At 42.1% G+C, this 10,076-nt stretch overlaps 1 protein-coding gene across 1 annotated transcript; it reads right to left on the minus strand.

The window, feature by feature from the left end:
• Positions 1-711: 711 nt before the first annotated feature.
• Positions 712-8,784, minus strand: dnai4 (dynein axonemal intermediate chain 4; the record flags this gene model as incomplete). Its single annotated transcript, XM_080860303.1, has 17 exons — positions 712-888; positions 2,509-2,662; positions 2,953-3,179; positions 3,282-3,380; positions 3,735-3,859; positions 3,959-4,116; positions 4,625-4,776; positions 5,149-5,235; positions 5,590-5,744; positions 6,296-6,481; positions 6,711-6,887; positions 7,138-7,277; positions 7,388-7,544; positions 7,737-7,849; positions 7,997-8,178; positions 8,271-8,433; positions 8,735-8,784. The coding sequence occupies 17 exons, from the start codon at positions 8,782-8,784 to the stop codon at positions 712-714; spliced, it is 2,502 nt and encodes an 833-aa protein (XP_080716429.1).
• Positions 8,785-10,076: the final 1,292 nt, after the last annotated feature.

Genomic DNA, 10,076 nt, shown 5'->3' on the forward strand with positions numbered 1-10,076 from the left:
ATCGTTGTTTGGCATCTCAAGTGACACATTTTAGGGGAACCCTGTTGCATACTGGGATGGAATGATGTCACATCGCCATCAGGGTAATGGTATTACTAAAACTGGCCCTATTGACAAGATGCGTATTTAGTTTCTGATCCATAACACTTGTTATTTGTCATCACACAATCACACAACATCGATTTACAGAAAGTGTTCAACTTTGCCACATTTAGTGCAGTACTGAGCACAGGAACACACCACAACAGTACAGATGTCATGACACTGCACTGTATGTTTAACGTTCTACTTCTGTGTGAGTTTTTTTTTTATGTATGTTTGTGTTTATGTGAGCAATAGTATTATTGGAAACATAACCCCAAATGTACAATTAGCAGAGACCCTCTCTGAATTTGATTGCCTGTTGCACTTCATAAACATAAAGGGATGCTGGAATACTTGGACAGGAAAAGAACAAAGGAGCAATCTCAGTCAAAATCAGGGTAACCAAGATCAGTTTTGCATTATGATATACCATAAAAAAATATTATAAACAAGCATATTCTATTATTTTGAAGATATCTTACTTGCCAAATAAATAGTTCAGTTTTCATGGATTGGTAGACATGGCACTGTACTGTAAATATAAAGCCATTTCATGGTAACACAAATGGTCTGCCCTGCCTCTAACCATTAGCTGCTAGTATGTCCTATCTCATAATCTGTCCCAGGTCATCTCTTACGTGTGATAAGGACTAGAGATACTCCTAGGTGGGAGACACCTTCATTGTGTTTCCATGGCTTGTCATTAAGGGTGTGGCTCTCAGAAACATCAGGGGACACAATGGCTCCTATCATGAGCTCCATTTGTGCAGATTTGCCTGCACTGATGGTGTCCGTCACAGTAATCTGGAGAGGGTCTGGAAATCATTTCCCACAGACACAATTAACCTTCATCACCACAGGTGTGAACTTCATTTCTGTCAAACCAACAGCGATGATTATCTTTTCAAACCTGGAAGTTTTACATAATGGGTACTCTTAAAACTATAAAACCAATTGACCGTTTGAGTGCAACGTCTGTGATGATTATGTGAAATGATGCATAAAATGGCACACTGGCTTGGGTTTAGGTTGCACTGAATAAGGTAGAGCATCTGGCCTTCCACAGAGATGCCAAAGTAAAGTGCACCAAAGTTCTCAACTTCAAGTAGCAGGGGTTGTGGTGAATGTGTTCCCTGCACTGATAGTCACTTTGAATCTTGCTATAAAACAGATTGCTCATAATCATGCTTAAATGACCATGTTCTATCTCACAGAGAGAAAACATCTCTTTAATCTCTAGTGATGGGAACAGGGGAGTAGGGAGGGCAATTGAGGGTTTTATTAATTTAATACAAAACTACAACAAATCAGGTCTTACTGTTTGCAGTAATGTCATTGTAATTCAGGAACGGAGTCGAGCAGTCTGACGGACAAACGTAATAAATGTCACCGATAAATGATGGAGAGGGGAGCTGGACCGCACCGGGCCAGGCGGGCAGACAAGGCAGGCCTCCCTCCCGAACCTGTCCTGGCCCTGAGCCCAGGCCTCACAGCTTACTGGCCATAGAAGACCTGATGATGTCCTTTAACGTCATGTGCTGTCAGGGGAAAGGCAGAAGAGGAGACGAGTTGGAGCTCTGTTTGCACAGAGATAAGGATACTACCCTAGCCCTCCACCTGCTCATGTTATGGTCCTTAACTCTGGTATGAATAAGAGGGGGGATCATGTTATGGTCCTTCACTCTGGCGCTGAGTAGGAGGGGGAAATGGTGGTAATAGAATCACTTTAACACTGAGGACATAAGGCAGGGAAGATGACACACAGCACATTTACACACATAAAGTGAAACAGGTCATTTAAACATTCTTTGCTGATTGGGGGAAACATTAACACTTGTTTTACGTTGCCTGTAGAACTGACCACAATGGATTTGTCTACAAACACCTTATTAGATGGTGGTGATGGATGAAGATGAAGATGGAGATGGAGATGAAGATGGAGATGAAGATGGTGGTGGTGGCACCATCCATGCAGATATTTAAATACTTTTACAGAGAAGTTTTAAGGAAACTGTAGTGGAAGTTATCTTCAGGATCATCACATGGGAAGATATTTTCATTTGATATTATTCTATTTAAAATAACCTCATCATAGCAGTGAGGAGTTCTAGAACATTCTCAAGTTAAGTCCCTCGAATAATAAGGGGAACACAATAGGCATCCACAATAATATAGTGGACACCAGCTTATCACTTCAGGTGCCTAATGAGGCAAGTTGGGAGGGGTTTCGGTGGTAGTTCCAAGTTTCTCTGGCACTTAAAAGAAAAATAATCCCAAACAGCTAGAAGTCCTAAAATGTTATGGTCATGGATTATTTAGCAGTAAATATCAAGATACCTTCCCTGTGGGGTTACGGTCAACATCAGTTGAAGAACATCAAAACATGTAGAGTTGATAATGGCACTGTGTTTCTTAAATGCCCACCTTGACTGTGTCTCCACCTCGCATGTTCCTGAGATGATACACGCTAACCTGACCATCACTGTCTCCTACTAGAATGCATTCTGTCTCCATGGCAAACAATAACGTGGTGAGCTTGACCCCTGGCTTAGCTGGGCTCACTATGGTTGGATCCAGGCTGAGAAAGGATATCAAAATAAAGACAGATTTTAATTTGGCGTTTCGAGAGGACTTGGATATAGGCATACAATACAAACGCACAGTAAAAAAAAAAATGATATTATATAGATAGATAGATATATAAAAAGGCAGATAATCTTCTTATTAGTCTAAAAAAAAAGATGAATGTGAAGAACAGTATTGCAGAGAGAAAAGAAAACAGGTAAATCTCGGAGCAGCCACCATTGAGCAAATACATAACGTTAAGATATTCCTCCAGACAAACAGACACATACAGCAGACACTCACATGCTTACTGCCAGGTCCCAGATCTCTACTCTCCCTTCGTTGACAGCTCCAAACACAGTAGGCCACATGCCGGACCACTTGATGTCATGCACGGCCCTCTGGTTAGAGGTGAAGCCCAGCACGGGCGTGCAGCAGTCCTGCTGCCACAGCTGGACAGTCCAGTCGGAGGAGCAGCTCAGGAAGGCGCCCGTACAGAAGGGAGACCACTCAATCTTATAGATGGGGCCCTGGGAGGAGATGGATGGGTGGAATAAAGAACATGTTAGACTGAGCAATGCAGGGGCTTTCGTGTTCTTTCACATGCACAGAGCCAAACACTCGTTACTCACTCTGTGTCCATGGTAAGTCTCCAGAAACTGCTCGTTGTATGAACAGGAGCATTTGTGAATGTGTCCCTCCTCTGTGCCTACCAGGTAAATGTTGGAGTCCTAACACATAACGAAAATCAAATGTGAAATCAAGAGAATTGCCCAGTAGGTCAATGGATCACACTGCAGATATGCATGATTTCTTAATTATCTCGTGTAAGGCTCTGAATGAGGTTGACATGAACGTGCCTTTCTAATGTTTTTGTCAGGGAGAAGCGTAAGAGAAATTCTTTAAAGTTCCTAATGGGAAGACAGTAATAACATATAGTAAGGAGGACAAAACAAATAGCTGGGAGAGAGAACGTGTGCATACCCCTACTGGCTGCCATCCATTCATCCATCCTGTGGGAACAACCTCGCCCACACACGCCTCCTTTGAGCATTTGTGTTTGGCAGCCAGGACTGCAGACTCACCTGGGGATGGAAGTCAAAGCACATCCCCGGTGCCTGTCTGGAGATGAAAGCCTCAGTCTTCCTCTCCTTCTCTCCTGCCTGCTTGCCTGGCTTGTCATTTCTGGTCCGCTTCAGTTTCATCAGATCTGAGGGACAAGAAGTCTTAGATAAAGGCAGTCAGCAAACACTTGTGAGGCCAACAAAGCCCGGAGTCACGTTAGCTGACAGAAGCTATGCTCCCTTACCGATGCAGTCCATTCCTTTGCGCAGGAACCATTTAATGATCCTCCCATCGGCAGACACCGAGATGAGGCTCTCGCCTTTATCCTCGCCCATTTGACCCTTCTCCTGGTTGACCCACTTCACCTGCCACACCGCACTGGTGTGTTTGTGGACGCAGTCACTGCAGAGGAACACATTCAAACATTTATAGGACTTGTTCCAAAGGGGATAGCTTTGTGTCATGATACAAATGAATGGAAAATGAATGAACAGGTCATTGAACAAGTGTGCTGTCATAGTTTTGTTTCCATGAGAAATTGAACTTCCTTATAACCTTCTCTCTCCTCCTATCCTGGGTTATCTCCTTTCATGTGAGCTCCTTCACAGATTTTTTTCACACTTTAAAGGCTAATCTGTTTTCAAGGTCTTTGTCAGCAAAGGAAAGAAAAACCATATACTATACCATGTTAAGGTTGTCACACATCTAATGTTGTAACTGGCAACTATGGCATCATGACATTACTATATATTTGTTATCAACCATAAATACAGAGAAACACATCCACTGCTATTACTTTTAGTAAAACGATATAAAATTGATATGCTGACTGTAGATATAGGACTTTAAATCTCAACTGACCTCGTGGCCATTCAGAGTGTGCATTTCAAAAGAGTGACTATAGCCCCACCTGCTGTCTACGACTGGGGAGTCTTCTGTGCTCTGCACGTTGTATGTGGCCAGACTGCCATCGTGCATACCCACTGCTAACTGACTGGCATTATTAGCAGAGAAGTCAAGGGCAGTGACTCCACTCTCACTGTGAAAGATTCGTTCAGGCCACTGTGAGCACAAACACACGCACGTATGGACACACACAGACACACAGACACACAGACACACAAACACACAAACACAGACACAGACACACACACACACACACACACACAAAAGCACACATGCACACACAGACAGAGAAAGAGAAAGACAGTGTGTGGGCACATACAGTATAAACTTGAATATCAAATATCAGAAACTGTTAGTTAACAAGTTATTAATAGTACTACTATGATTGTAAATTATTCTTTTAGTGATAAATTATAGTTCTGTATACATTATGTGTATTGCCATGAATGTGACTAATCATTCAGTACAGTGAGAGGGATTATGTCCTGACAGAGACAGAGATGAGCTTGACTGATGAGTGAATAATACCATGGGGTTCTTCAGGGACCAGCAGCACACCAGGCCTGATTTCTGATCTTTGTAATCAAACTGGCCATATCCAACAGCCAAGAGATCCTGGAGAGGGAGACACATTCATGTTCTGGGCTTCCAAGGAATCATAAGCCAAGTAGACCCGCAGAAGTAAACAAGTGCATTCATGTCTTCCTTTGTTTCTCATTAGGAATAAAATCTCACAATCATAGCGAAGAACTTAAACTGTAGGAGCAAGCCACTAGTAATGCCAAGATAACAGCTATTACCATGGATGAAAATGACTGCTGCAAAATGTCGTAACAACCCTACTGTACATAAAAACCTCTTCTAGCAAAATATGATTTAAAATAGGCCAACTATAAGCAGATCACCAGTACAGCCTCCGAGATCCCAATGACTAGTATAAGCGATGAATGTAGCATAAGTGTGACGTACCGGGTTCTTCTTGTTCCAGGCCATGCAGCTAACGTTCCGTCCAGCGGTGAGCACACATCCGAAGGACCAGAGGCGCTCCATGGTGGGGGTCTGAGAGCTCCCCCTCACCCCAGCCGTGATGCTCACTTTCTCAGCCTTCAGCTCACGGTCAGGGTCTGGGCCACACACAGTACAGCACATGGAGACATGGAGGTTTTCAAACAGTTCAACACATGGAGACATGGAGGTTTTCAAACAGTTCAACACATGGAGACATGGAGGTTTTCAAACAGTACAACACATGGAGACATGGAGGTTTTCACAGAGTACAACACATGGACACATGGAGGTTTTCACAGAGTACAACACATGGACACATGGAGGTTTTCACAGAGTAAAAAAACATGGAGACATGGAGGTTTTCTTGCATGGAATAAGCACATGGGCCGGGTGTGATCTGAATCATGACACCATGCCAGAGCAGTGACTGAAGACAGGTATCAGACAAGAGAGATAATCACGTGAGGAGTTGTGAACAGCTGTAGGTTCAGATCATTTCTTATGCAATTTACAAGATTGTATTCAAATTCCAGGCGTTGCCACTTAGAACTTACTATTTAAATGCTCAAAATTCTAATCAAATAATTGGATGGCAACCAAGCTATTGTCAGAACATCACCTCACATTAGGAAAACTAAAGTAGGCCTAATAAAAAGTATTGTATTACCTTGCAAAACTGCCAACTGTCTGTATGCAGCCAGTTCAGGCTGATAAATATTCTCCAACACCACCCTCTCCATGACCACCAGGTCCAGCTTGAACTTGTCTGACTGGAGGATGAGCTCTGGGTCTGGCTCTTCCTCCAGCTGCACCACATAGGCCTGGACCTGAATGCGAGAGCTGGAACCACTAGCTAAAACAAAAATACCATCTCACATTTGTACAATCAGTCTCTTTAGCACAATTCAATTTCAGTATGGCACAATTCAAAAGTTCAAAAAGTCAGGCTTTTTTTAATGATATTGTCGTCATCTTTACTTTTCAAATAAGAATAGCTCAACAACTTTATAAAGATTCTGTATTTTCAGCCTTTCTTGTTATGTGCGATGTGTGCTGTATGCAATTTAGTGTATTGGCATCACCTATACTAGCAGAGCTCATGACAGACATGCTTATATCTGGGGCTATGCTGCCAAGCCTGTGGCTGGACATCACGGCGCTGCAAGAAGGCCTCTCTCCGTCTGCAGCCGGTGCTGCCTGGCCCACAGCACTGAGACTGCAGTATGAGTCATACAAATCCCAGGTGGTCGCCATGGTAGCTTTCAGAAATGATTTGGACAGATACAGTACAAAATTAAACAAAAAAACTGAAAACAGTTAAGTATGTTTTTTCTGGGACAGTTACGCAAATTCAGTAGCAACCTCAAATGCAACCTAACCACACAAACACATGATAAAACATGACCATGTATTCATGTTACTACACAGGAGCACAAACATTTTATCTTCAATCTGACAACTGGATGCTGATTGATTCATTGATTGGTAAGTTGAGAGAGAAATTCTTACCTGCATCAGACATGGTGATGTTCTCACACTGAACCTCTTTGTTTTTGGGTGCTCCATTGAATGTCTGCATTGAACGCTCCATGTACTTATCATTGCCCTGTCTATTTTTGCACAGCTCTGTGTAAGTCATGTTTCTCTCTCTGTAGAAAATCAGAAAAACACGTGTTGGGGTTTTCAATGGCAGCAGGCAAAAACTAGCATCTGCCAATGAGAGACATTAGATAGCCCTGCTAACTGTGCAAATGCTGACCTCACAGCCTCTGCCTCCTCTGAGTCCACAGACACAGACACAGCGGGCATATCCAGCAGCCAGATGAAGTCTGACTCCGTGAGGTACTGATCCACCACCTCGTCCAGCATGTCTTCCCTTATCTGCTCCTTCACTTCTTCTCTCCTCACATGAACATCTGGCAAGAAAGTCCAAATGTGTGTGAGAATGTTTGTCTAGCAATGCCACAACTATATGACAACGCAGGTAATACATTATACCTCTGAGGGTTTTTTCCCCCCCATCGAAGCTACAGTAATGTGTTCCATCCAATAACTGACTGACATAACGGTTTAATAACAGTGCTGCTGTCAGCCAAATGCAATCTTACCTGAAAGACTGATGGACACGTCCCTTTTAGAAGATGGGTCCTCAATTTCATCATTCATTGAATTCATGGTAGACTGGTTTGATCTTGACACTGTGCTACTTCCAAAAACGGACCTGAGGAAATAATAAACCAATCCCAGCTGTCAAAGACAAATAAATAATAATATAAAACGAGGTTTAAAAAAACAGTAGAATTGAGGGAGTCTACAAAACGTTTAGGTTTAACCGGGTTTAATAGAGGACAACTTTCAGGTGTGTTACCTTGTAAAAGGCCCAGCAAAACTTGCATTGGTTGTCTGGAATGCTGTGGAGAAGAAGTCTGAGACAGTAGCACCTGAGTTGTCATGGCCCGTGAAGATTTTGCTCTGTTTAGGTTGTAAACCCCCAGGGTCAGGATGAAATAGGGGCTGTGGTGTAACATCTTTGCCATTCTCATCAAACACCTGCGAACGAGTGAAATGATGACAACGGGTTGGACACGAGACCTCTACGTGGCTGTATAGTTTCAGTAAATGAAGAGGCAACTTGCTAATACCTGAACCGTATGTTTTGGTGTCTGTAGTGAGCCCTTGTCGAGGACTTTACTGTCACCGGCCAAAGACAGACTTTTTCGGCTCATGGAAGCAGTCACACTCCGTGTTGTGCTGAGATTTACACGAAGCATTCCTGATGTAGAGGTATTGGCAGCTCTTGAGGACCTTAAATGGACGTAAAAAGTTATCACTATCCTAGGTTGGTTATGGTATCTCTTTGGTTTGAGTCTAGATCTAACTACGTCATCTTGTCTGCAAAGGACACAGTAACAAGTTAATAAAGCAAATGTAGTTTATAGAATCAATTCATGTGTGCAATTGGAAAGCTTATACACCATATTGACAATTCAAACGTGTAACGCTGGATAACGTTAACTAACGTCAACGTTGACGTTAGTAAACTATCGCTAGCTAACTGAGCTTATTCAGAAATAATTACAAAATAGTGTATTGCATTTAAACTTACGGCGTTACTTTCAGAGTGGGTTTCTTCATTTTTATCGTATTGGTAGACATTTCAGATATAAAACCCTTGACAGGCAAAAAACACAAATACACATTAATGCTGTCTGCACTGATCTGGCTACCATGTAAGCAACCACATGAAGTTTGTTTGAAATCACTATGGCAACAGGCTCTTCTCGAGGTTTCGCCTGATTGGCTAGAATTGTTGTCAGTCACAAGTTCCCAGTAGTTTGATTCTAGGATGTTGCATCGCCTCTTTCCTCACACACACAAGTGTCAATAACATTTTGGAGACAACATACAGTACAACACAAAAGTTTGGGCTCCCCTCTGATGTAACATGGTAATTTGCTCTCATCATAGCAATATGTCATTCATTTTCTAGAGAAAGCTGGATGATGGGATGTTTTTCGGACAAAAATTCTTAATCTATCAGTATTCAATTGCATAAAATAAAATCTTGGCCACCCTTTTAAGTGTGTTGATTTGAATACCTGCAGTCGATTAATACTGACTGATTGAAACACAAAATTATTTTTCTGATTGAACCTTAAACTGCAAATAAAGCTGCAACACATCATAAAAAAATCTCATTCAACATAGCCAATTGCTAGGTGTGCTTTTCCTTCATTCCCTGTTGGAGAGTAGCAACATGGGAACCTCAAATGAACTCCTTAATGACCTAAAAACTAAGATGATTTGTCAATATGAATTAAGAGAGGGATATAAAATGTTATTAAATGTTATTGAGTTGTCTATCTCCACAGTCAGAAATGTAGTACAAAAATGGAAAGCCACAAAAACAGTCTGTGTGAAGGACAGATGTGGTAAGCCAAGAAAATTATATGAAAGAAGGTAAAGATAAAGAATAGTTAGAAGTCACAGACAAACAACAGATCGCCTCTAAAGAGCTCCAAGAACATGTTTCTGCTGATGGTGTCATTGTACATCGTTCCACAGTCCAGCATACTTTGCACAAGGACAGCCCAATGGAAGGGTAATGCATAAAAAGCCTTTTCTGCATACTCACCACAAGCAGAGTCGCTTGAGGTCTGCAAAGGCTCATCTGGACAAGCCAGAATCATTTTGGAATAAAGTGCTGTGGAAAGATGAAACTAAAAGAGTTATTTGATCACAACCATAAGCTCTTTGCATCATGGTAAAATAACTTGCTGCCTACTGTTAGATTACGTGGAGGGTCCGTCATGTTAACCCAAAGTTGAGGGTTGCATGGATTCCACCCAGTACCAGCAGATTCTTGGATACAATATTCAAGACTTAGTCAGGAAGCTGAAGTTACGCCAGGGTTGGTTGTTTCAGCAGGACAACAATCCAAAGCATTG

Source organism: Sprattus sprattus (genome assembly GCF_963457725.1).
Source record: "Sprattus sprattus genome assembly, chromosome: 2".
Taxonomy (NCBI): Eukaryota; Metazoa; Chordata; class Actinopteri; order Clupeiformes; family Clupeidae; genus Sprattus; species Sprattus sprattus.